The sequence below is a fragment of the Lampris incognitus genome, chromosome 21, assembly GCF_029633865.1.
Source record: "Lampris incognitus isolate fLamInc1 chromosome 21, fLamInc1.hap2, whole genome shotgun sequence".
NCBI lineage: Eukaryota > Metazoa > Chordata > Actinopteri > Lampriformes > Lampridae > Lampris > Lampris incognitus.
In genome coordinates this window covers 6891174-6914282 of record NC_079231.1, presented here as the reverse complement: position 1 = coordinate 6914282, position 23109 = coordinate 6891174, and the positions used below count along the sequence as shown (strand labels likewise).

At 47.4% G+C, this 23109-nt stretch overlaps 1 protein-coding gene across 6 annotated transcripts in view; it reads right to left on the bottom strand.

The window, feature by feature from the left end:
* Positions 1-1086: 1086 nt before the first annotated feature.
* The window catches only part of LOC130131530 (sentrin-specific protease 7-like), a 41814-nt gene continuing 19791 nt past the window's right edge, over positions 1087-23109 (bottom strand). For 5 of the 6 annotated variants that reach the window (XM_056301242.1, XM_056301246.1, XM_056301245.1 and 2 more), the window contains 11 exons: positions 22502-22713; positions 18606-18673; positions 17587-17703; positions 16159-16281; positions 14657-14749; positions 6914-7086; positions 5932-5990; positions 5529-5572; positions 5366-5434; positions 3599-3749; positions 1087-1514 (listed from right to left, as the gene is read on the bottom strand). In XM_056301242.1, the coding sequence (XP_056157217.1) occupies positions 1389-1514; positions 3599-3749; positions 5366-5434; positions 5529-5572; positions 5932-5990; positions 6914-7086; positions 14657-14749; positions 16159-16281; positions 17587-17703; positions 18606-18673; positions 22502-22713 (1235 nt within the window). In that variant the 3' untranslated portion in view covers positions 1087-1388. The remainder of the gene's footprint in view (positions 1515-3598; positions 3750-5365; positions 5435-5528; positions 5573-5931; positions 5991-6913; positions 7087-14656; positions 14750-16158; positions 16282-17586; positions 17704-18605; positions 18674-22501; positions 22714-23109) is intronic. The other variant, XM_056301244.1, reaches the window with a different exon arrangement.

Below are 23109 nucleotides of genomic sequence, written 5' to 3'. Positions count from 1 at the left end.
CTGGACTCTGACCTTTCTTCTTCATCTGTGATGGGTTCTGTATCAGGTGGCAATACATCTCCCTCGTCCTCCTTGCTGGTAGATGGCCTGATCCAGGAGAACAGAGAGCTGCTTCCCTGGACTGCCTGCTGTAGCTCCCTTTGCGTTTGCTTTCTTATCCCGTCTTTTCTTGGCATTATGCCTGCTGCAACTGGTAAATGAGCAAAAATCACTGTTGTGCAAGATAATTAAGGGTTAATGGACAGTATGATGTGTTTATTTAGATAAGACTGCTTTGTTTAGATTTTCGACTATCAGGGCCCATGTTCATCAAATAACGCAACTCTATACTATGCAGCCCCTGAGTGGTCATGTCAAAAAATTTTTGTAGTTCATTTGCACTACAACATTCGCTCGTTTTACTACAGTGTTTGCTCGTAGTAGTAAATCGAGCGAATGAACTACAAAACAAAAAAAACCAACATTTTTTAAGCGACCACTCTGGGGCTCCATAATATGCTAAGTGTGTTGCAGTCAATTTTGTTCACTAGTGTTAGCTAGCTAGCTAGCTAGCTAGACTGCTTGGTGAGTGAGTCGATGCATTTCAACAGTAAGCCACACCAGACGGTAACAGTCAGTAGCCCTGTTTCCCCCCGCCAAAATTTAACTAAAATTTGAAGCGCTCTTTAGCCCCCTTCCCAACAAGCAAACATGACATGGCCGATACCAATGGATGCCTTAGGTCTTCTAGTTTCATACGAGTATCATATCTTCACTTATCTTCACTTTGAAAATGAGCCCTCTACAGCCTCTCACAGTAATGGTACCCGGCTGGCTGTTGTGCCACCAAAAAAAAAAAACTCTTTCAAAAAGAGCACTTATCTGGTCAGAGGGCAAAAGAGCAGTTGTCTGAGCACTACCCAGGTCTATCTGTGCAGGTCCCCGTCAGTAGGGATAATCTTAATACGATCCTAAAGACGATGTTGACTGCGACCAGTTTACTTTGACAGCAGCGGACTGTCGACAATCTTTATCCCCTTTGACCTACCAGTTAACCATCATCTCACCTTGTTCATTACACAGACAGACAATCCAGGGTATTTAGAAACTGGCTTTATTAAAACAAACTTGGATATCCACGACAGAGGTACAAATGGTCCTTCAAATCCAGAGTTGAAAAAACAAGCCCTGAAATATCCTGCAGAACAGTGCATTCATTTTAAAGTTTTTCTTCCACATACTACACCAGAGATAGTTTCAAAATTCCCTGACACAAAATATTACAAAAATAATGAATATACAAATCATTGCACTTGTTCACTTAACTTCACTTCATTACGACAAAAGGCCTTCACAGTGTCAGGACTGATGTCTGGAGGTCACAGTAAGCGGGCTCGCCGGCTGCCCAGTCAGCTGCCCTGGCTTTTGTGCATCTGCATCACCAGACTTCTGATCTCCTCACGCTTCCTACGCACCTGGTCCCGTGGAAACCAGTGTTCCAGCGTTAAAGGGAGGTCAAAGTGCACCACAGGATTCTGGGGAGCCAATGAGACAGCTTGATTAGGACAATGGAAATTTAACGTCTGACGCAAACAAATTATTGATACCTCCCAATTCTGCCATGGAGCGGTACAAGTAGCCTAGCAGAGAGAGAATGTGCTGGCACTAAAAAGTTGTAGGTTTTAATCCAATGTGTTCATCAGACAGCTGCATTTCCTGCTGAAAAGCCCATGAGCAAGGCACCGAGCCCCTACCAGCTCAATGAATATAAGTTACTCCAGATACGATATCAGGTCAAAGGTAAAATATCACAATAAATGCCATCATTCAAGTTCTCACACCTGAGAAAACATCCAGCATTTGCAAAAAAAAAAAAAAATCAAGTATTTGCAAAAATTCTCCAGGCCTCACTGAATTTAGCTACTGTTGCCATGTCCAACAAATTTTCAAGATGAAACACCACTACCCCCCATTGCAAATTACCACAACAGCTAATTGAAGGCTAACAGGCACTACCTGTGTACGATGCATCAGATTTTTTCTCCTTAATCTTTGTGGGGTCTCAGCTCTCAGAGCTGGTTGAAAAGTAGATGGCTGCCAAATGCTGATTGATGGATCGCTGTGTCATTCGTGTTTTTGCATGAAGTCAATTACGATCTACATTCCTTTTAACTTTGCTCCTGTGCTATTAACCTCTCTGTCTTTATAGATGTGTGATTACTGTCTCCTGTGGACGCCATGACACACACTGTGTCTGGGAAAAGATGAGCTGTTCTGAACTGTTGTATCTCTCTGAAAAGTGGAGAATTAGATTTGCCATTGGACTGAGCCTGCACAGCCAACATTGACTTTGTGTTAGGATGGTTTAAATATTTTTGGGGTATTAAAATTGCAAGACGCCAGGCATCCGGGTGGTGCGGCAGTCTATTTTGCTGCCTGCCAACACGGGGATTGCCGATTCAAGTTCCTGTGTTGCCTCTGGCTTGGTCGGTTGTCCCTACAGACATAATTGGCCGTGTCTGCGGGTGGGAAGCCAGATGTGGGTATGTGTCCTGGTTACTGCACTAGCGCCTCCTCTGGTCAGTCGGGGCACCTGTTCAGGGGGGATGGCGGGATCCTCCCATGCGCTACGTTCCCCTGGTGAAACTCCTCAGTCAGGGGAAAAGAAGCGGCTGGCGACTCCACATGTATCGGAGGAGGCGTGTGGTAGTCTGCAGCCCTCCCTGGATTGGCAGAGGGGGTGGACCAGCGATCGGGACGGCTCAGAAGAGTGGGGTAGTTGGCCATGTACAATTGGGGAGAAAAGGGGGGGGGGTCCAAAAAAATAAAAAATTGCAAGATGCTTAACCCGAACAGTCCACTGTGTTTGAACCTCTGGTGTAACCGGTCTTGGCTTAGAGGACACTGTGCTACCTGAAGGCCCAACCACATCCCCACGTTGTGTCCTTCACAGGTCACCATCTGAGGTTAACCTGAAGTTCGTCCCAGTGGGTGGTTTTCTCAGTGGTATACGGTATTAGGAACATCAGCGGTATCAATCCAACACCATGAACACCAGTATTCTGTTGTTAATAAAAGCAAAGCCCACTGAGGCAAATTTGTAATTTGCGATATTGGGCTATACAAATAAAATTGACTTGACTTGACTTGACATATCATTTCTCCATTGTTCATATCTGCAGACCAGGCTGAATAAATTAATATGTGCAACATTAAAAGTTACGGTCTGATCTATGATCTATGAAAGAGTTGGTGTCTCAGACCAATCTTGTGGTGTTAAGTTACTGTTGGTATCCTATTACAACATGGCCTCAGGTCAGTTACAGTCTCACACCACTAGAGGCGTTTCCAAACTTTGTGAGTCATTATGGAAGGAAATAGAGGACTTGGCAATGCAGCATAAGGAAAGCCAACAGCCCCTCAAGTTTTGAAAGGTGGTAAGACCGGTTATCTTTTGTATAAGGGGACAGTAAAATGGTACCACTATAGGAAATATACTAAATGGAATCAAATCAATGGTACCCAAATACATTGGGATGTGTTACTATGTTCTCTTCGATGACTGATGATGCAGACTACATTCAGTTCACGTCCAGTTTAACAAGTTAGCAGGTCGTACCAGAAGGAAGCTCTCCACATACTGCAGCAGGTAGAGACCGCAGTCGCTGCTGTTGTCCTGTAGAGGCACCCTGCAGCTGGAGTGCATCACGGTGTTGGTCGTGAAGAGGCGATTGGTGCCTCTCCGGACCTCCCACTCCACGTGAAGGTAACTGGAAAGGGGGGGAGGGGTTGGGTAGGGTTGTCGGATGTGGATAGACTTTACTCGAATGTTACGCAAAGAAATCGAGTGGGTGAAAAGACGACAAGACTGTTGTAATCAAACACAAAACAATGTCAGATATTGTCTTTGAAGGGTCATTTTTACATCTCCGAATTATCAGAGTTGTAAGTCGTTTTGCTGAGATGGACTTTGTTACTGCTGTGAATGTTACTACTGTTTTTCATTAAACATGGTGAGAGGTTCAGTTTTGAGAGTCTGGCAGAACCGGTCTCATTGTGATCACAGAACATTGTGTGTTTAAGCCTTGCATTATTATTTGTCTGTGTTTTTTTCTGGTTCAGATCACAGGTTAATACCAGGTGCACCAGGCTGACATCCATTCAAGAAACTGAACTTTGCAATGACATGCAGACCACTAGTTTAGGATCTGATAGGACAAATATTTAGATCTATTCTACCAAGAGATCCTTCTAGGGGTGAAACAGAAGGGCGTCTGGGTGGCGTGGCGGTCTATTCCGTTGCCTACCAACACGGGGATCGGCGGTTCGAATCCCCGTGTTACCTCCGGCTTGGTTGGGCGTCCCTACAGACACAATTGGCCGTGGCTGCGGGTGGGAAGCCGGATGGAAGTACGTGTCCTGGTCACTGCACTAGTGCCTCCGCTGGTTGGTCGGGGCGCCTGTTCGGGGGGGGGACAGGGAACTGGGCGGAATAGTGTGATCCTCCCATATGCTATGTCCCCCTGGTGAAACGCCTCACTGTCAGGTGAAAAGAAGCGGCTGGCGACTCCACATGTATCGGAGGAGGCATGTGGTAGTCTGCAGCCCTCCCTGGATAGGCAGAGGGGGGTGGAGCAGTGACCAGGACTGCTTGGAAGAGTGGGGCAATTAGCCAAGTACAATTGCAGAGAAAAACGGGGCAAAAAAAAAAGAAGAAAGAGATAAATAAAAAGCTGTTTTTTTACTGATTTTTTTATTTTTCCCCCTTTTTCTCCCCAACTGCACCCCACTCTTCCGAGCTGTGCCAGTCGCTGCTCCACCCCCTCTGCCGATATGGGGAGGGCTGCAGACTACCACATCTCCTCTGATACATGTGGAGCCCCAGCCGCTTCTTTTCACCTGACAGTGAGGAGTTTCACCAAGGGGAAGTAGGGAGGATCACCCTACTCCCCCCAGTTCCCCCTCTCCCCCGAACAGGAGCCCCAACCGACCAGAGGAGGTGCTAGTTCAGCCACCAGGACACATACCCACATGTCTGGCTTCCCACCCGCAGACACGGCCAATTGTGTCTGTAGGGACGCCCAACCAAGCTGGAAGTAACACGGGAATTAAAACCGGCAATCCCCGTGATGGTAGACAACGGAATAGACTGCTACGCTGCCCGGACACCCTACTGATTTCTGACATGCTCTGCTCATCGCTGGGCACTGGCCTTCAGAACTGGTATCCTGCTCTGATCTGGTGCCAGACACCAGTACCCAAACAGGATGCTCACAGGCACAAATACAGACAAGAGCAGGAAAAATATGAAAACATGGACTTCATCACATCGTACTCATCATTCAACCTGTCTGCACATCAATAAAAAAAAAAAGGATGTGCTCACTCCCTCAGCAGCCTGCAGATGTTTTCGTGGTCGCTTAGCTTCAATGAGTCCATGACCAGAATACAGGGTCTGCAGGGGACAGGCACAGGACTGGGTCAGAACCAGAGGACAGAACAATGGTGTCACACAGCTGACAACTTTATAAAACGGAGCGTCGACCAACCTTCTGAGCACAACCTTCCTCTGCAAGCCCTGCTGGGTGCACCCCTGAGACAAAGAACAGAAATTAGAAACCGAAACCAAAAATATCAGAAGAAGAGATCGGAGTCTCAATATGAGAACACAGCCCTGATCTCACAACAGAAAAACAAACATCCCAACATCTGGATTTGTGTGTGTGTGTTTACAGGGGCTTCCATGTGTGTCCGAATGAAGGTGTGTGTGTGTGTGTGTGTGTGTGTGTGTGTGTGTGTGTGTGTGTGTGTGTGTGTGTGTGTGTGTGTGTGTGTGTGTGTGTGTGTATATGTTAGTGCATGCATATATATAAACGTGTCTCTCTTGACACGGGACAGAGTGAAAGAATCACGTTAAAAAAAAAATACGTGTGGACATCCTACAATACTTACCGGCGGTGTGTGTGACCTCACATTAGAAAGCTCTGATTTTCCCCTGGCTTTGTCAGCTGCTGAAAGAAAAGCGCACACACACAAAATCATGAACACACATGCACAACAAAACCATACATGTGTTACACTGTTTCCTTGTGTTTTCCAATATGTTTTCACATTTTAAATTTCCCATTTTGGAGTATTCAGCCCACAGTAGCATCTTCCTCATTTAGCACCATAATCCACTAAATCTCGGGCGGCACGGTGGCGCAGTGGTTAGCATGGTTGCCTCACAGCAAGAGGGTCCTGGGTTCGAACGGTGGAGTACTCCAACCTTGGGGGTCATCCTGGGTCGTCCTCTGTGTGGAGTTTGCATGTTCTCCCTGTGTCTGTGTGGGTTTCCTCCGGGTGCTCCGGTTTCCTCCCACAGTCCAAAGACATGTAGGTAGGGTGAATCGGACTTACTAAATTGTGTGTGTGTCAGCCCTGTGATGGACTGGCAGGACTGTCCAGAGTGGCTCCCCCACCTGCCGCCCAGTACTGCTGGGATAGGCTCCGGCATCCCCACAACCGTCACGGGATGATGGAAGGATGGATCCACGAAATCCATGTAGGCAGGCACTGGGTAACAGCTAAGCACCCCTCGGAGGGGGCCAAGCAGACTGGAACTCTCATTTTCTGGGTGCGAACTTGAATTCTCATCACTGCAGCTTCTAATACAGAACTTTAATGAGCCCTAAGCAGGCAAACCTCTCCTAAATGCCTGTATCCTTCTCTTACTAAACAATTTTAACAATCAAAATAAATGTTTTCAGTGCTTCGTGCTAGTTTGGTCGTCAGGGGTGGACCACATGTGAACATCCCATTAGATATGGTCTATTAAACATTACACGGCCTGAGAGAGAGAATCGCACTGCCAACGACAGTGTTTCCCCTCAGGAAAGTTGGGGTGAAAAATTCACGAGAACAAACAAACACGTCACCTGGTCCGGCTACACACCTGTCGAGGGCAGGAGAGACGAGCTGGAGTCTGAAGCCAGAGAGGGCCCCTCAGCCCGAGGCCGGAGTTGATCTCTAACCCCTTTGTCCTCCTTCCTGGCCGGGCCATGCCACTCCTGATATTGCACCTCCTCCAGGCCAGGGAAGCAGATGATGGCCAGGTACCAATGACTCCTGGGAGAAGTACAGACATGTAAATTAGACATTAAAACAACCTCTCTTTACCAAATTTGCCACCAAGTACTGTGGTACTATGCTCGTCTGCTAGAGGTCCTGTTGTCTGTGTACCATGTCTATAAGTATGTACCTTGGTACTATATAAGTGTGGTAGAGGTCCTGGCTCTGACTGGAGTCTGAGGGAATGGCCAACAATAAAGAACAGAGTCTGGAAAACTTATTTTCACAGCACAGACCGTTTCAGCTTGGCGTTTCTTTACGCAGAGAGCCGAGTGTAAACCTAGTCAGCCTGTTTGGCAGGTAGAGACAATGATGAGGTGACTTGACTATAGAAATACGGCATCATCCACACGACGGCTTTGTCAGAATGAGGTCAACCTTCCAAATCACAAAAAGAACCATATTTCTCCATGGAGAGAGCACACTGGTCCAGCGCCTTTGACAATAGAGAGCGAGGTATGGCAGTGGGGGGGGTCTGCCCTGACCTCATTTACTTTTATGGGAACGCAGTACACCCTTGTTAGTGATACACACACACACACACACACACAGAGGGCTATCTGGGAGAGAGCGCTGATGTCATTTTCCAGCTAAGAGGGGAGTTTCTGTGTTTCTCGTTGTTGTTTTGGAACATTGTGGGGCAGACCCTAGGACTCGCTGGATGGACTCCATCTCCCAGCTGCCCTGGGAATCCCCGAGAGGAGCTTGGGGGGGGGGATTTACTAGGTAGAAAAGAGGCCTTAAGCCTTTAGCGGATGGATCGAACATTTCTTCTGGAAAGAATGCCTCATCTAATACGGAGGATTTTTTTTTTTCAATTCAAAAATGATTTCTTAGGGGCGAGGGTCTGGTACTTTCTACCTCAAACTGAGGCCTGGGTGGTCCGAATAAATGAATACTGCTGCACACGTGCCGAGAGCAAACTTATTCCAATTCTGTTTTGGGTGCCAGCCGAGTTTGTGAAGATGAGCTCTGGTTCAGATTAATGGTGAAGGAGCTCTTTATACGTGTCGGTACTGAATCCCTGCTGTCAAAGAGACGAGAGCGCTGCATCCAAAACTGTTTGACGTCTTGTGTTTTTGTTGGAGGACTGAAAGATTGATCATTTTCAGACAAACTGCAGGGGTTTAATAAGGAATGACAGGAGTTCTCTGTTAGTCCTGTGGGTTCGCTATTAAAAGAGATAGATGTGACATTAATCTCCAAGAGGCGAGGGGTAGAGGAACGTTTGGCTTCGGTGGGTTTTCCCCCTTACGTCCAGGTTTTGGCATTTCGGCTCAAAGCGAATGAGGAAATTTTGGAGATAAGCCCATCATATCCCATCATAATCGGTTTTTTTAGCGTTCATCCTGCTTGTATCAGGTTAATCATAGCGGCTTCTGCACCAATCCTGCAGCCTGTGACAAGAATCAGCCTGACAGTTTAAACAGGCATTCAGCATGCGGACCACAGGCCCGAGAGCCACAATGCTCAGCTAATTTGTCCAAATAGACATCTGTTTTCCCTCTAAAACAAAGTGCTTTGGTGTCATTATGTAAAAACTCCACATTAATTCCCCGTGTGTCAGGAAACCAGGTTAAAGCCGAGCTGTGTGAGTACCGTATGTGGACCAACAGGAGGACAGGGGAATGAGGCTATGTGGTTTCTCTCTCAATTCATCATTCCATCTGTCCGCTGCATGTAAACACTGGATTTCCCTGGATTTCCGACGGCTGCCGGCACGTGGCAGTTGCAGGCCCGTGACCACCTCCGCAAAGCTCGTTTGTCTCAACTCAAAAACATTCTCCGCTGCCGATGACCCGGACATCCACTGAGTTTCCCCAGCTTCACGCCTGCGTTACATCAGCACAGCTCGCTGTCAGAGCATGCTGGGAAAAAAGAATCATCTGCTGAATGGGGAAGAAGTATTCTTTTTACTTGTGAGGCCCTTCATATTATCCATCCATCCATTTTCCAAGCTGCTTATCCTAATTAGGGTCGTGGGGATGCTGGAGCCTATCCCAACAGTCATTGGGCGGCAGGCAGGGAGACACTGTGGACAGGCCTGCCAGTCCATCTCAGGGCCGACACACACACACCTTCACACCTAGGGACAATTTAGCAAGTCCGATTCACCTGACCTACATGTCTTTGGACTGTGGGAGGAAACCCACACAGACACGGGGAGAACATGCCAACTCCACGCAGAGGACGACCCGGGACGACCCCCATGGTTGGACAACCCCGGGGTTCGAACCCAGGACCTTCTTGCTGTGAGGTGACCGCATTAACCACTGCGCCACTGTGCCGCCCTTCCATACTATGTGGTGTTCAAATCTGTAAGTCCTCATCGTTAGTCATCCGGCTGCATCTGATCATTCATCTTACAGAGCTGCATTTACTTGTTCTGTCTTGCAGATGACACAGATTACATCCTGCGTTTTTAGAATTATATCAGTCCCAGACTAACCCACATCTCGCACCGTGGAGTGTGACCAAAGTGTAGATGGATAATACAATAGAACACTCTTTTAGTCATTTTCTACATACATAAAAATGAAATTTACTCTCTGCATTTAACTCATCCTAGCTGTGTAGCTAGGAGCAGTGGGTAGCCACCGTGCAGCACCCGGTTACCAACTCCAGTTATTTCTTCCTATTGCCTTGCTCAGGGGCACAGTCAGGAGTATTAACCCTAACCGCATGTCTTTTGGATGGTGGGAGAAAACCGGAGCACCCGGAGGAAACTCGCGCAGACACGGGGAGAACATGCAAACTCCACACAGAAAGGACCTGGGACGATCTGGGGGTCGAACCCAGGAACTTCTTGCTGTGAAGCAACAGTGCTAACCACTGGGCCATCGTGCCGCCCCAGTAATTTAGTGAAGCTCTTGTATTCAGACCAAACGCTCCAGAACCTGTGATTTTCAATCTGTCCATCACATCAATTGCTGTGAAAGAGATGGAGCTCCTATTTTCTTTGTGGTTATTTGTGTCACTATTATGATATTCATTCACGGCAAAAGTGGAAAAAACTACACTTGTCATCAGCACTTTCACAAATGTGGCTCAGATAACACTGAAAAAAAATATTCATAGCTTGGTATTCCCCCTTGTTACTCCCGTTCCAAGTCAAAACTCTGGTATGAGCAAAAAAAAAAAAAATCTCTCCCTGAATAACCTACAATAGCTTCAGAAAATATTCAGATCCCTTCACCTTTTGCACACTTTATGTTGTAGATTAAGTTTTAAATGGATAAAACTGTCAGTTTTGCCCATCAGTCTATACTCATTAGCCCATAATGACAAAGTGAAAACATGTTTTTAGAAATGTTTGCAAATCTTTAAAAATCAAAAATGAACTCTCTCATTTATGCAAGTATCCAAACCCTTAATTCAGTACTTGGTAGAAGCCTCTTTGGCAGGAATTACAGCTTCAAGTCTTCTTGGGTAAGTCTCTACAAGCTTTGCACACCTGGATTTAGGCAGTTCATCTCATTCTTCCTGGCAGATCCCCTCAAGCTCTGTCAGATTGGATGGGAAGCGTCTGTGAACTGCCATGTTCAGGTCTCTCCGCAGATGTTGTATGTGATTTAAGTCTGGGCTTTGGCTGGGCCACTCAAGGACAGTCAGACAGAGACTTGTCCCGAAGCCATCCAGCATTGTCTTGGCCGTATGATAATAATAATAACAAATTTTATTTGTAAATGCACTTTACATTTCATAGAAACCTCAAAGTGCTATAAAACAATGGATAAAATACACCTACAATAATCAGTACACAGTGCTAGTGAAACAGCAATCACAGGGGCGGCGAAAGTACAATCATCCACAATCCGTAATCATAGTCCGTGAAACAGAGTCCATGGTCAAAACCATTTAAAAAAGGCATGGGAAAAGAGGTGGCAGGCTAGGAAAAAACTTTGGTGAACAGATGGGTTTTGAGTTGTTGTTTGAAAGTTTCCACAGACTGTGGTGCCCTGAGGTGGTCTGGGAGGGCATGCCACAGCCTGGGGGCAGCTGAGGAGAAAGCCCACTTCCCCATGGTTATCAGCTTCCACTTTGCTTCTTGGAGGAAGTTGGCATCAGAGGAGCAAAGGGTACGTGTGCAGGTCTTTGGTGCAAGGAGCTCCTTGAGGTAGGAGGGGGCATTTCCATATATGCATTGGTGGGTGAGGAGGGAGCTCTTGTACTCAACTCTGAAAGATATGGGGAGCCAGTGAAGTGATTTGAGGGTGGGAGTGATGTGATCATACTTGCGCACCCTCATCAGGATCCTAGCAGCGCAGTTCTGGATGTAGCGGAGCCTCTGAAGACAGAAGCTGGGGATCCCGATGAGGAGTGCATTGCAGTAGTCCAGCCTGGAGGAGACAAAGGCATGGACGAGCTTTTCTGCATCTGCCTGGGAGAGCATGGGATGGAGTTCGGAGATGTTCTTGAGATGATAGAAGGACTTTGGCAGACTTTATGCTTCCAGTCATTGTGCTGAAAGCTGAATCGCCACCCCAGTCTGAGGTCGCGTGCACTCCGGAGCAGATTTTCTTCAAATACCTCTCTGTATTTGGCTGCTTTCATTCTTCCCTCAATTCTGACCAGTCTCCCTGTCCCTGGCGCTGAGAAGCACCCCCATAGCTTGATGCTGCCACCACCATGCTTCACTGTAGGGATGGTATTAGCCAGGTGATGAGCAGTGCCTGGTCTTCGCCAGACAGTGTTTGGAGTTCTGCCCAAAGAATTCAATATTTGTCTCATCAACGCTTTGGAATTTTTTTCCTCATGCTCTCAGAGTCCTTTAAATGCCGCCTGGCAAACTCCAAGCGGGTTGTCATATGCCTTTCATTCAAGAGTGGCTTCCGTCCAGCCACTCTACTATAAAAGGCCTGGTTGATGGAGTGGTGCTGAGACGGTCATCCTACCGGCAGGTTCTCCCATCTCTGCAAGGGACTTCCGAAGTTATGTCAGTGACCGTTGGATTCTTGGTCACCTCCCTGACCAAGGCCCTTCTTCCCCAGTTACTCAATTTGGCAGGACAGCCAACTCTAGGAAGAGTCCTGGTGGTTCCAAACATCTTGCATTTCACAATTATTGAGGCCACTGTGGTCCTGGAAATACTCAAAAGTTTTAGAAATGTTTTATACCCTCGCCCTGATCTCTGCCTCGCCACAATTCGTGGAGGTCTACACAGACTTCCTTGGACTTCCTGGCCTGGATTTTGCCTGACATGTATTGTGATTTGTGGGACCTTATACACGTGTGCTTGTCTTTTTTTTTTTTAAGATTATTTTTTGGCATTTTCCACCTTTAGCTGATCGCGATAGTCGAGAGAGAGAAAGGAAAGGCAGGGAAGAGAGAGGGGATGACATGCAGCAAAGGGCCTGGGCCAGATTCGAACCCAGGCTGCTGCAGTAAGGGCTCAGCCTTATGTGGTACATGCTCTACCAGGTGAGTTACCGGGGCGCCCCCATATGTGCCTCTATATTTGAGGGGGGATTTTTCCCCATTCTTCTCCCCAATTGTACCCGGCCAATTACCCCACTCTTTTGAGTCGTCCCGGTTGCAGCTACACCCCCTCTGCTGATCCAGGGAGGGCTGCAGACTACCACATGCCTCCTCTGACACATGTGGAGTCATCAGCCACTTCTTTTCACCTCACAATGAGGAGTTTCATCAGGGGGGACGTAGCACGTTCCCCTCCCCCCCGAACAGGTGCCCCAACCGACCAGAGGAGGCGCTAGTGCAGCGACCAGGACACACCCACATCCGGCTTCCCACCCGCAGACACGGCCAACTGTGTCTGTAGGGACGCCCGACCAAACCGGAGGTAACACGGGGATTCGAACCAGCGATCCCTGTGTTGGCAGGCAACAGAATAGACAGCTATGCTACCCGGACGCCCAGTGCCTTTCTAAACTAGGTCCAATCAATTCAAATTGCCACAGGTGGACTTCAATCAAGTTCTAGACATCAAGGATAATTAGAGCACCACAATTTAGGGTCCCACAGCACAGGGTCTGAATACTTATGTAAATGAGCGCTTCAGCGTTTGATGTTTAATAAATTTGTAAAAACTTCCAAAACCATATTCTCACTTCATCATTATTGGCTATTGGGTGAAGATTGATGGGCAACAATGGCTATCTTACCCATTTAAAATTAAATCTACAACATAATAAAGTTTGCAAAAAGTGAAGGGGTCTGAACACTTTCTGAAGCCACGGTACACCACCCAAATCAGCACGGGTTTAACTGTAGTCCCGCCACTGAAACGTCTCTTTTTGCAGTGACTGAAGCACGTCACCCATACCAAGTAGGGCTGTGCAATATGACCAGAACCTCATATCCCGATAACGACACCTATCACGAGATAGAACAATTTCTGCAAGTTCAACGAATAGTAGTGTGCACTCGCTGTGTGTGTGTGCGTGGAGGGGCAGCCTGTGTCCTCGCTGAACAACAGACAGCAGAATAGAAACTCTCACACTGTTGGATTGTTTCTTTTTTGGGGATTTTTTCCCCCCAATTGTATCTGGCCAATTACCCCACTCTTCCGAGCCGGCCCGGTCGCTGCTCTAACCTCTCTGCCGATCCAGGGAGGGTTGCACACTATCACATGCCTCCTCTGATACACGTCGAGTCGCCAGCCGCTTCTTTTCACCTGACAGTGAGGAGTTTCATCGGGGGGACGTAGCACGTGGGAGGATCACGCTATTCCCCTGAGCCCTCCCCCCCAAACAGGCGCCCCGGCCAACCAGAGGAGGCGCTAGTGCAGCGACCAGCACACATACCCACATCTGGCTTCCCACCCGCAGACACGGCCAATTGTGTCTGTAGGGACGCCCGACCAAGTTGGAGGTAACCCAGGGATTCGAACTGGCGTTCCCCGTGTTGGTAGGAACTGGAATAGACCGCTACGCCACCCGGAGCCGGAGAGTATAATTTCTTACAATATTATAAGCTAGTACGGAAATTTAGGGGCTGGGAGCAAAGAAAGCTCACAAAAATAGTGAACACAGCCAGCGAGAGACGGTTGGTGGAGCGGTACACCACACGAACCAGGAGGAAAGACACCTCGCATCCTCTGTTTAATGAATTTGAAAACTCCCTTCAGGAAGATGATATAGGGTACCCACGGCAACGAGCAACATCTTTAAGAGATCTTTTATTCCATCCTCTGTCATCTTACTAAACAAATGACTTTTTAACGAAATCCTAGTGACCGCTGCTGTTTTTATGATGCATTGATTGTTATTACTTGGCAGGCCCACCTATTTACTGTTATTACCTCGTGTACTCCAACCCATGGCAGTGGAAGTTGTTTTGTATATGTATGTCTGCAAAGCCAAAGACGAATTTCCAGGTGAGTGCACAATAAAGATGTCTAATTTTAATTCGAAATAATTAAAGTCTCTATTTGCATTTTGCTGTCACATTAGTTCGTCTTTTTTTTTTTTAAGGAGTTGTTCCTTATCCGATTGTGAGCGTCTAAGGACAGGATGTTGTGTTGCTATAAAGCCCCCTGAGGCAAATGTGTAATTTCTGATAATGGGCTGTACAAATAAAATGGACATATGTGCCCATATTTCCTTACTGTTGATTGACAGGCACAAACAGGAAGTCTTTGGTGAAAATGTCGACGTGACGGGTCCATGTCTTCACCCTCTTGTGTCTCATTTTCCGGTCCCTGGAAGGAGAAGACTGATGTGAGATCTCACCACTGCCATGTACCCACCTACTCCTCCCAACTAACACCCCCTTCACACCTGACTGAACTCCTGGGTTTTTACTGCGAAAGTGTCCATGGCTCTTAGTCCAAGGAGACGGGTCCTGGGTATGACACAACCGTCATCCTACTAAATATGGTTACAGCATTTGCCTGGAATCATGACGGTGAATGGGTCAGTCCCACAGAATCCTTGCATTTGTGAAATTGATGTAGTGTGGGATTTTTCTTTGTTTTGTTAAATATGCAACCAATGGAAATGTAAAAACACAACTCAATAGTGAATGATGAATCCAGTCTGTCCTCTGCACATCCGTCTGGTTTGGATCAGCCACCATCAGATTTATTTATTTATCCCCCCCCCCCCCTTTTTTTCTCCTCAATTGTATCCGGCCAATTACCCCACTCTTCCTTCCTCTGCCGATCCGGGGAGGGCTGCAGACTACCACATGCCTCCTCTGATACATGTGGAGTCACTAGCCGCTTCTTTTCACCTGATAATGAGGAGTTTCACCAGGGGGACATAGCGCATGGGAGGATCACGCTACCCCCCTCCCCCCAGTTCTGCCTCCCACCTGAACAGGTGCCCCGACCGACCAGAGGCGCTAGTGCAGCGACCAGGACACATACCCACATCCGGCTTCCCACGCACAGACACAGCCAATTGTGTCTGTAGGGACACTCGACCAAGCCGGAGGTAACACGAGGATTCAAACCGCCGATCCCTGTGTTGGTAGGCAATGGAGTAGATCGCTGCGCTATCCAGACGCCCCCTATTTCAGCATCTCTGATATATTCTCTGCACCACTGCACTTTATCACCTCTTATTTCGCCTGTATAAGTCAACCCTTGTGTATATACGTATATCTGAAGATGGTTGTGTTGAGATGTCAGCTTCATATTCCAGCGGCCAAATATTCCTCCATATCCTGCTGCAATGTAGCTGCAGTGTAGAGTAGCCGAATTAATAAAAAATAAATAAAAAAAGTTGTGCAAACAGTGTAAATAGGAATGTGAAAAGCTAAACATCTGAATAATCTAGTTCACGAGCCATATTCTGAAGATCAATAAAAGTTACAGTGGTCATCATAGGACAGGATGGGGTCTGACAACTTATGTGCAGGGATTGACTGGGTGGATGAGAAAGGGGATTTAATCAACAATCCCAGAATTTCAAATCCAGGAAAATATCAGGAAGTTGGTGTGAAAAGAGCCTTCACAAGGTTGACATTCTGTTTAATTTTAATCTATTGTAATTTATCAGGAATATCATCACTGCCTGGCCTGGTGAGGAAGACGTGTCATCAGTTCTGTACATAGTGTTTATACCAGTCCAGGCTGCTGAGGACAAACAGGAAGTGGTTTCTTACAGAATGACGGGTGCGTCGTCCTCCCCTGCAACACGGCGTCTGGCCAGCTGTTTAAAGAAGAAACTGCTGAAGACGTGACAACGTTCAGCCACACTACTCTCCGCTCGCTCCAAGAGGAGGAACCTGCCCAGAGAGGAAGGGAGAGAGAAAGAGAACAGAAAAGGGGGGAAGAGGGATGATTGGCGAGCACAACAACAAAACAAATGGTTATTGAATGCAGAAATCTGTCGGCTGGGGGCTGAGTTTCATCAGTACTACTCGAGCAAACCCTGCTGATATTTACTCATCATGTTATGATACACACTATATATATTACAACAGCTACTCAACATCCATCCATTATCCAAGCCGCTTAACCCGATCAGGGTCGTGGGATGCTGGAGCCTATCCCAGCAGTCATTGGGCGGCAGGCGGGGAGACACCCTGGACAGGCCGCCCGACCATCACAGGGCCGGCACACACATTCACACCTAGGGACAATTTAGTACGGCCGATTCACCTAAACTACATGTCTTTGGACTGTGGGAGGAAGCCGGAGCCCCCAAAGGAAACCCACGCAGACACAGGGAGAACATGCAAACCCCACACAGAGGACGACCCGGGATGACTCCCAAGGTTGGACTAACCCGGGGCTTGAACCCAGGACCTTACTGCTGTGGGGTGACTGCGTTAACCGCTGCGCCACCGTGCCGTTACCAGCTACTCAACAAATATTTCATAAAACAGAAATATTACACAAGGAATCTTTAAGCAACCTTTGATATACTGTCAGCAAATTTCGGACCTATTATAAAATCACAGATGTACAGCATGTTGACTAAACCGACTGTTATAAAACATATGAAACCATATGAAATATGAAATTTTCGGTAACACTTTAGTATGGGGAACGTAGTCACCATTAATTAGGTGCTTATTAGCATGCAAATTAGCAACATATTGGCTCTTAATTGGTCATTATTACGTACTCATTAATGCCTTATTCTGCATGGCCTTATCATACCACCAGTAAGCCATTAACTATGAGTTTTCCCTCTATAACCTCAGAATTATTGCTTATTAGTAGTACCATCTCAATATGCTTTGCTTAGTATGGTCTTTATAAGGTGGTAGTACCACAAGAAGAGTTATTCTCCCTTACTAACACTTAATGAATATGCTCTGTTCTTACATAACAAAACACAAAACTACAAGTGTTCATCGTGTTAAATTACTGTAAATTAAGTTTTTGTTACTTAGAATATGTTCCCCATACTAAAGTGACATCCTGATCATTACTAATTCACTAGTAATTAAGTTTTTTTATATTCCCCATACTAAAGTGTTACCAAATTTTCATATTAGACAAAAATTGCCACAAAAAAATTAAAACGGAAAAGTGAACACAGAGTAGAACTGGGTGTCCGTGTGCTCCTCCGAGAAACTGACTTGAGGTAGAAGTCGATGATGACATCGTTGAGGAATTCTCCCCTCTCCAGACAGGCCAGGTCCTCCGTCGTCACAGTGATCCGGCCTTTACACGGCGCAGCAGGATACTGAATCAAACTAAGAGCCACACAACGCTTGGGATCAGAACAGGAAACTCCCTGAGAACACCCACAATCCACTGTTCCCCACTTTACCAGCTGGAAAGACTTTCAAAACAAACGACCTCAAGACGATGGTTGTCGACTTATAGAGTTGAATGACATGACAGGTATTTACCAGGATCTGTCTGGTGTCTGGTGGTGCTACCTTCCTCCAAGAAAAAGAAAAATTGCACATGCACAGAGGGAAGCTAAAACCACGTTTTTATCTGGTATCACTCTCGTAAACGTTTTAAACCACTCAAATTACCCAATGGTTTGACAGAATGTAAAAAAGGGAGCTTTTGTGATTGGCTTGTCTGTCTTTCCAATGAAAGAGTTGTTTTTTTTATTTCCCCCCCTCCTTTTTTCTCCCCAATTGTGTCTGGCCAATTACCCCACTCTTGCGAGCCCTCCCAGTCACTGCTCCACCCCCTCTACTGAACCGGGGAGGGCTGCAGACTACTGCATGTCTCCTCCGATACATGTGAAGTCGCCAGCCGCTTCTTTTCACCTGACAGTGAGGAGTTTCGCCAGGGGGATGTAGCGCGTGGGAGGATCACGCTATTCCCCCCTCCCCCCGGAACAGGCGCCCCAACCGACCAGAGCAGGTGCTAGTGCAGCGACCAGGACACATACCCACATCCGACTTCCCACCCGCAGACACGGCCAATTGTGTCTGTAGGGACGCTCAACCAAGCTGGAGATAACACAGGGATTCAAACCGGCGATCCCCATGTTGGTAGGCAACGGAAGAGACCGGTACGCTACTGGACACCCCCACAAACAACACTAGACAGATCTGGCGGGGAAGTCTGACATAGCGTTGGTAATTTTTCCTGCTGGTGGAGTTAATGTTGTCTTTGATTCAGCTGAGTTTACCTGCCAGGCAGACGCTGAAGGCTGGACGGCTGTTGGCAGGACTTCCTCTTCTTCTGACTAGACTGCCCCTAACCAAGGGAGAGAAAAAGAGAGGGAACGACAGAAACGGATAGAGAGAATATTCCAAAACTCTGTAGCTTGGTACTATGTCACTTGATTCAATAAAAGGGACATTTTCTATAGCTATAATCCTGATAAATTTCATTCGGTCATTTATAATGATGATAATAATCATTATATTTATATAGCACTTTTCTAGACACCCGAAACGCTTCACATTGAAGGGGGGAGCCTCACCTCAACCACCACCAATGTGTAGCACCACCTGGGTGATGCATGGCCGCCATTTTGCACCAGAACGCTTGCCACACATCAGCTTGAGGTGGAGAGGGAGGAAACATTGAGCCGATTACATGGGGGGATGATTAGGCGGTCAGATGGAGAGAGCCAGGTTGGGAATTTTGCCAGGACACTGGGGAGCCCCCTACTCTTTGCGGTAAGTGCCATGGCATCTTTAATGACCACAGCGAGTCAGGACCTCGGTTTAACGTCTCATCCGAAGGATGGCATCTCCTACAGCAGCGTCCCCGTCACTGCACTGGGGCATTTGATTAGGAGCAGAGGGAACACTGCCCCCTACTGGTCCACCAACACCACTTCCAGCAGCAACTCAATTTTCCTGGGCGGTCTCCCAAAGTACTAGCCAAGCCCACACCTGCTTAGCTTCCGTCACTCGGCAGTGACAGGGTACATGTTGTTATGGCTGCCGGCAAATTTAAATTCAAACAAATGCCCTTTCTCCTGGTGTCCATGTCTGGTGTGTTCAACACAACACAAACACAAAAGATAATCCATGAACACTTTTATGTGACTCATTTTAATTGTAACCGTGTGGTAGGACTTTCCCAGGAAAAATGAGCCAGCACGTTGCATTTTACGTCATCAGCATAGCAGCCAAATAGAGAAGAGGAAGGCAGCGGGTGGCAGAGAGGAGAGGTTCTTGTGGCTGACCAGCAGATACGAGACGAGACAACAAGCTGGTAGATGACACTAACCATCAGATTGTACATCATCAGTAGTCAAGTTTACATCCCTGCTTGCCACAAGTTTTTTTTCTTCCTGCCCAAAGACAGAATGAAGAAGACCATCACTGTTGATGGAGAAGGTCTGAAACCAGCTTTAACTCCCGAGTCCTGAATGATAAGATCATCCTTCAAAGAAACCAGGTCAACATATCTGCCCTGCTGAAGTGTCTATGAGCAAGAAACCGAATCTCTACTTGAGGTGTGGTTGTATTATTCCATCCATCCATCCATCCATTATCCAAACTGTTTATCCTACTTGGGGTCACGGGGATGCTGGAGCCTATCCCTGCAGTCACTGGGCAGCAGGCGGGGAGACACCCTGGACAGGCCGCCAGGCCATCACAGGGCCAACACCCCCCCCCCACACACACACACACACACACACAGCTGTATGAACAGGGCAGATGTAGAAAATCAGGTGACACAAAGGAAGAGAGAGGGAGAGAAAGAGGAAGAGAGATGGGAGTGCAAAGACCAGAAATGAGAGGATGAGGTGTCCAGTTCTGTGTTAATGAGGTAAAGAGAATGATATGTGTGTGTGTGTGTGTCTTCCATCAGCCTTTTTATGTACGAGTGGACTGGAGAGCCAGCTCGTAAAGACTAACGAGGTGGCCTAGTTTTACCCTGCCAACTCACCCCCCCCCCACACACACACACACACAACCTTCATATCCTGCCTTTCTCTAGGTGTTTAACCCTAACCTCAGAAAGGCCAGTGTTCTTGTCATTCATACACAATCTTTCTCTCTCACATTTATCACGCGCACACTTAAAACACACACACACACACACACACTTGGTGTGTTGTGTGTGTGTGTGTGTGGCGTGTGTGCTGCGTCCAACAACCCCTGCGATCCGATCAAGGAGTCTGCAAGCCTCTTACGTTGCTTCATCATGGAGTCATCACCATCAGGACAGGATATGATCTGATAAGAGACCAGTAAGTATGTACAACGTCCAGGTAGAGGTATGGGTCATACATGACTTGTCGTACAGACTGGACCACCTTTTACCATTAAACAAGTAACCTACTTCTCACACTGTTTATTCAATGAAACCTCCTGCAGCCTGACACCAAGTATCTGCCAACCTGACGAGACCTTCAGTTTATTCTCATTACTGTATTCAGGACAGTCTGACTCAGCCGACACACTGGAAGGGTGTGCGTGTGTGTGTGTGTGTGTGTGTGTGTGTGGGGGGTTATAGGAGAAGTGTTATAGGAGAAGCTCTAAAGGCAGCAAGAGGGCAATAAATGGTTAAATCCTGAAGCTTTGGTATAATTATATAATATATGTATATCCATCTATCCATCTATCTATCTATCTATATATATATACACACACTCAAAGTATATCATTTAGGACCTTAAACACGGCCATATATGGTGAGTAAGCATGAGCCAAGCGCCTCCTCAGGAGGGCTCATTTGAGCAGGAGTGCCCATTCCACTGTTTTGGACATTGAGACTTGAATCCCAAACTTGGGAGCTCCAGCCAAGCCAGGCCCCAGTTCCCCTCTCCTCGAGGAGTCAATCACCTCATCAGGGCCGTGTGAGTCAGGACCCTGGCTGCCCCATGGGGCCCCGGGCCTACTAGCTGGCGCCGCGAGCCCGGTGGCTAGCTAACTCATAAAGGGGCCGAGAGGGGGATTGGATATCGCTGACAAAGAAAAATGATTAGGACTCTGGGGCAGGAGGGAGGACAAAGAGAAGGGAAACGAAAGAGTTCGGAAGTAGGACAGAGGAAGGAAAGGAGATAAGAACATATAGGAGGCACTGTCTCCAACGCGCACACACACACACACAAACACATGATCGCCCCATGAAACAAACGGATCAGGTGAGCTCAGGTAAAAACAAAGGGTAAAAACTCTGATCCGATTGATTCCCTGGTTAAAGTGAACAATCCTTCAAACAGATTGTTTTTATATTTTTCCCCCTTTTTCTCCCAGATTTTACCCGTCCAATTACCCCACTCTTCTGAGCCATCCCAGTCACTGCTCCACCCCATCTGCCGATCCGGGGAGGGCTGCCTCCTCTGATACATGAGGAGTCGCCAGCTGCTTCTTTTCACCTGACAGTGAGGAGTTTCGCCAGGGGGATGTAGCGCGTGGGAGGATCACGCTATTCCTCCAGTTCCCCCCCCCCCCCCAAAGAGGTGCCCCAACCGGCCAGAGGAGGTGCTAGTGCAGCGACCAGGACACATACCCAACTCCAGCTTCCCACCCACAGACACGGCCAATTGTGTCTGTAGGGACGCCCGACCAAGCCAGAGGTAACACGGGGATTCGAATCAGCGATCCCCATGTTGGTAGGCAACAGAATAACTAACCGGACGCCCTGATTCATCCCTTTTTGTTTCTGCATCTCCTCTCTGACATAGAAAATCCCGCCTCTTCTTAATTCCTATTGGACGATGGAACTTGAACTGACACTGATGATCTGTGAGCTTAAAGAAAAGTTTAAATAGTTATATCTATGAACAGACGAGGAGTGCTCCAGGCTCTAAAACAAGAGGTCTGGTCCATTCTCTGGTTCAAGAGCACTCAAAGGGCAACTTTTCAATAGAAATACAGTATGCGCTTTTTTACAGGTCTCCAATAAACACACATCCTATAGGAGGTAGCTAGATCTCTCTCTCTCTCTCTCTCACACACACACACACACACACATCTCTCTCTCATACACACATATACACACACACACACACATAGCTCTCTCTCTCTCATGTACACACACATCTCTCTCGCTCTCTCTTGCACGCGTGCACCCCCCCCCCCCCACACACACACACACACACAAACACAGTATTACCACATTCTGTCCCAGCAGGCCCAGGAGGTGTGTGTGCAGAGGAGGAGGGAGGCTGTGGAGGATAACCAGGCCCTGGTCCAGGTCCAGGGGGGAGCATGGCTCGAAGCGGCTCAAGAGGTAGTCCTTCATCTCCAGCAACGAGGATAGCAGCGCCCCCTGCAGCTCACTAATCTGCTCCCGCAAAACCAGAAGCAGACAGGGACACACATGGCCTGGGAGAGGGAGAGGGAGAGAGAGGGGGGGAAAGGGCTTATCTCCATGACAAAACAAGATGGCGGTTACATACATGAAAAACGGGTGCATGTATGAAGTCTCCACTTCAATGTGACTGGTCAGCCTGGAGAAATGCTGCTGATATCTGAAGAGTTTTTCGATGTGGCGTTTAACAAAAAGGCCGACTCAGTGTCTTCTTCTGAACTCAGTGTCTTCTTCTGAAGTAATGTTTCTTTTTTTTTTTTTGTTTACTGGCTCGCCACCAAACTGCCTGTTTGGAGGACAACTTTGTTTTCCTTTACATTTATAATTACATGCTTGAACTGATGCCACCTGGAGAGGAGGATGAACACTAAAAGCGGACACAACAAAAACAAGAAGGAAACGAACGAAAG